This window comes from Aspergillus glaucus, assembly GCF_001890805.1.
Source record: "Aspergillus glaucus CBS 516.65 unplaced genomic scaffold ASPGLscaffold_50, whole genome shotgun sequence".
NCBI lineage: Eukaryota > Fungi > Ascomycota > Eurotiomycetes > Eurotiales > Aspergillaceae > Aspergillus > Aspergillus glaucus.
Window position 1 is genome coordinate 7,849 of NW_019170502.1, and position 3,013 is coordinate 10,861.

The following is a 3,013-nucleotide window of genomic DNA, read 5'->3' on the forward strand; positions in this document are numbered from 1 at the left end:
GGAGACAAGATGAATGGGGATGGGAGGCACTGGAGATAGAAGGAACGGGAGAAGAAGGGACAGGGGAAGAAGGGACTGGGGAAGAAAGGACCGGGGAAGAAGGGTAACGGGGGGGGCCATACGGCCCAACAAGTGAAGAAGACGAGGAGGGCTAGGGGCCCAGCCCTGCGCCCAAATGCCCCGGGCAGAAAGGCCGGTTTTCGGGGCGAGGAACAGGTATGAGAATGTAATATAAAGTAGTGAAACCAAAAGGGACGGGGGGAGACCCCCGTCCAGGCACGGACAGTCTGTCATAGCCCCAGGAGCTGGATATGGACTATAAACTTGAATCAATCAATCAATCAATCAACATGAGGATGTCATGCACACTCACAGGGGCTGGCCAGTCCAAGATGGTATCAACTCATTCACACTCCATTGAGACGCCCTGCAGACTAATCACAAAACCCAAGAAGTTCACAATATCCATATGGAATGCGCACTTACTCAATTTGCAGTATAGTTGGTACTTTTGCAGGCATTCTAACACCATGTGCACATGCTGAATGTGCTCCTCCTCAGTGCAGGAGTAGATGAGGATGTCATCAAGGTATACAATACAACATGTGTCAAGAAGGCCGCTGAGGGCTCAGTGTATGTAAGATTGAAAAGTTGCCAGTGCATTGGCAAGGCCAAATGGCATGACTTGGTATTCAAAATGTCCATATCTTGTGTGGAAGGCTGTTTTCCATTCATCACCCATGTGGATTCTGATGTGGTGGTATGCATCGCGCAGGTCAAGCTGAGTAAAGATTTTGGCACCTGATAGGCGATCCATGATCTCACTGATGAGAGGAATTGGATAGCAGTTTTTGATGGTGATCAAATTTAGACCCCAGTAATCCACACATAGGCGGAGACTGCCATCCTTCTTGGGTGCAAAGAGAATCAGGGCACCTGCGGGACTTGTGGAAGGTCAGATCCAGCCTAACTCAAGGGCTTTCTGCAGGTATTCCCATACAACTCCAAGCTCATTTTGTGATAGGGGGTATATTGGTTTCAATGGAGGAGGTTTATCCAGTTCTAATTCAATTGCATGGTCATGGTCCCCATGGGAGGCAAGGATGCCTGCCTCATGTTCTGAGAAGACATGCACATAATCAATATATTGCAGTGGTATTCCTGGTTTGTCTGCAGGTTTTTCATCCATGGATGCAGCAGCCAAGTATCCTGTGTTGATATATGTTGTTCTCTGTTCATGATGGGGCTGTATCATATAGACTGAGTCACCCTGTTCAAGTAGCATGGCGCAGGTCTGTGGGGAGATGACACTGATGTTGTTCTGTCTGTCTCTGCAGGATCAGTAGAACCAATGTTTCTCAGACCATTGTATATCTGGGTCTACCTGTTTGAGCCAGGGGTAGCCTAATATGAGGTCATATTCAGTCATGTCGACTGATTCCATTATCTTGATGTGGTCTTGAAGTTCCATATGTGTATTGCCAATTGTGAGGTGTAGTTCTCATGAGCCATATGATTTGACAGTGGTGTCATTGATGGCCCTCACTTGGCACACTGGGCTATCAATGTCAGGGAGGTGTTGCTTGGCCCAATGCTGTTGTATGAAGTTTGCTTCAGCTCTGCTGTCTAGGAGGCAATATGCTGATTTTGGTCCTTGGGGTGTCTCTACCAAAACAGTGAATGTCAGGTGTTTTCATTCAGTCTGTTCAGGCTGCAGTGCGGCAATGCCCAGTACAGTAGCAGCTCCCAGTACTGGTCCATCTAGTTTTTTGGCTTGCCAAAGTCTTTTTTCCATGGCACACTGTGGCATTCATTTGGTGGGTGTGGTCCTTTCTTGCACTTCCAACAAAATTGAGGTTTTTGTCCATCATTGGGATCTCTTTTGCGCTTTTCACCTGTCCATTGATTTCTTGGGCGATCTTGAGGTGTGGAGGAGTTGGTGTTCTTTCTCTCTTGGTATTTTCTGCTGTAGCAGTTTCTCTTGGCACTGTTGAGTACATGAGGTCTGCCTGGGATGTTGTCTTCAATGCTGCAGAGCCAAGAGATATAACTGTGGTACTCTTCAGGTTCACCCTGCATTTGTTGGGCTAACCTGCAGATGGGTTTGTACAATCATACTAGCAGGTGTACTTTTCATTGGTGGTCTTTGTAACTCAGTCCTGCTTGCTCTTCCAGGCTGTCCAGAACATTGGCAAATTCAGTTACTGATTGATATTCTCTTTGGTTTGCCCTATGGTAGTTTAGTGCTGCATTGCATCATTGGAGACATGGATCTGCAGTTTCTCTTTGGCAGAAGGCTTGAAAAGTTTCCCAAGTAGCATCTGGATTGCTCTTCCTCTCATGCATCCAGTGATTGATCAAGTCATTGCTGAGGAATGCTGCTGCAGTTGCTATCTTGCCTTTTTCATTGAGTGCAAAATAGTCATGATACATCTCAAAGTGATTTGTCAATTTGTTCATGAATGTCTTGAGTTCCTTGTTGCCTGAAGTGTTGAAGGTGGAGACATTCTGGATGCTGGGTGGAGGTTTCTTGAAGTGCATGGATTCAGTTCATGCACTAACTGAGGTTGAAGGTGTACTTGGTCAAGTTGGGAAATCAATCTTGGATGCAGGTGCGGAAGGTTCAGATGGATGTGCGTTGATCATCTCATGAAAGGGTATATGGTCTTGTTGGTGCAATTGCTGTTCAATTTCTTGTAGTTCTTGTAGTTTTATTCATCAAATTTCCTTTTCCTGCACTCTTTCTATAGCTGCATTGATTTCTGGTATGGTGGCATTCCACAGGTCGCGCTCCTGTGTTCACTTGACTTGGGGGGGTTCCGTAGTATTGGTAATGTGTGGATTGTCAGGGACTCTGTTGTTTGTTTGCTCTGCATTTGAGTTCTGCATAGTTCATTTTGGAGGCATGTTGGAGTGAAATAACGTCTCACTGAGGCTATCCTGATAAAAAGAGCGATTAGGATTGTGAGAGAAGGTCTATAGATAGCGCAGTGAGTGTTATGAGAAGTATATG

At 46.0% G+C, this 3,013-nt stretch overlaps 4 protein-coding genes across 4 annotated transcripts; 1 reads left to right on the forward strand and 3 right to left on the reverse strand.

The window, feature by feature from the left end:
- Positions 1 to 538: 538 nt before the first annotated feature.
- ASPGLDRAFT_138887 (uncharacterized protein) lies at positions 539 to 805 on the forward strand (the record flags this gene model as incomplete). The annotated part of the gene is made up of 1 exon (XM_022541657.1): positions 539 to 805. The coding sequence occupies one exon, from the start codon at positions 539 to 541 to the stop codon at positions 803 to 805; it is 267 nt and encodes an 88-aa protein (XP_022395149.1).
- On the reverse strand, positions 572 to 1,410 carry ASPGLDRAFT_1282282 (uncharacterized protein). Its single transcript, XM_022540778.1, has 2 exons — positions 1,001 to 1,410; positions 572 to 944 (listed from the first exon to the last, which is right to left on the reverse strand). Exons 1-2 carry the CDS (start codon positions 1,283 to 1,285, stop codon positions 822 to 824), a joined length of 408 nt encoding a protein of 135 aa, XP_022395150.1. The 5' UTR covers positions 1,286 to 1,410; the 3' UTR covers positions 572 to 821.
- A 45-nt stretch (positions 1,411 to 1,455) lies between these two features.
- ASPGLDRAFT_1282379 (uncharacterized protein) lies at positions 1,456 to 2,128 on the reverse strand. Its single transcript, XM_022540780.1, has 2 exons — positions 1,713 to 2,128; positions 1,456 to 1,665 (listed from the first exon to the last, which is right to left on the reverse strand). The coding sequence occupies exons 1-2, from the start codon at positions 1,998 to 2,000 to the stop codon at positions 1,627 to 1,629; spliced, it is 327 nt and encodes a 108-aa protein (XP_022395151.1). The 5' UTR covers positions 2,001 to 2,128; the 3' UTR covers positions 1,456 to 1,626.
- On the reverse strand, positions 2,126 to 2,642 carry ASPGLDRAFT_1282280 (uncharacterized protein). Its single transcript, XM_022540777.1, has one exon. It carries the CDS (start codon positions 2,539 to 2,541, stop codon positions 2,257 to 2,259), a length of 285 nt encoding a protein of 94 aa, XP_022395152.1. The 5' UTR covers positions 2,542 to 2,642; the 3' UTR covers positions 2,126 to 2,256.
- Positions 2,643 to 3,013: the final 371 nt, after the last annotated feature.

What these genes read in the sequence shown, in the direction of transcription:
- ASPGLDRAFT_1282280 (XM_022540777.1), bottom strand. Translation starts at nt 2,541, where the DNA reads ATGCACTTCAAGAAACCTCCACCCAGCATCCAGAATGTCTCCACCTTC.
- ASPGLDRAFT_1282282 (XM_022540778.1), bottom strand. Translation starts at nt 1,285, where the DNA reads ATGCTACTTGAACAGGGTGACTCAGTCTATATGATACAGCCCCATCAT. An exon ending in CACAAAATGAGCTTGGAGTT is followed by an intron (nt 945 to 1,000) that starts GTATGGGAATAC and finishes ACCTTCCACAAG; the next exon opens with TCCCGCAGGTGCCCTGATTC.
- ASPGLDRAFT_1282379 (XM_022540780.1), bottom strand. Translation starts at nt 2,000, where the DNA reads ATGTACTCAACAGTGCCAAGAGAAACTGCTACAGCAGAAAATACCAAG. An exon ending in CTGGGCATTGCCGCACTGCA is followed by an intron (nt 1,666 to 1,712) that starts GCCTGAACAGAC and finishes CTGTTTTGGTAG; the next exon opens with AGACACCCCAAGGACCAAAA.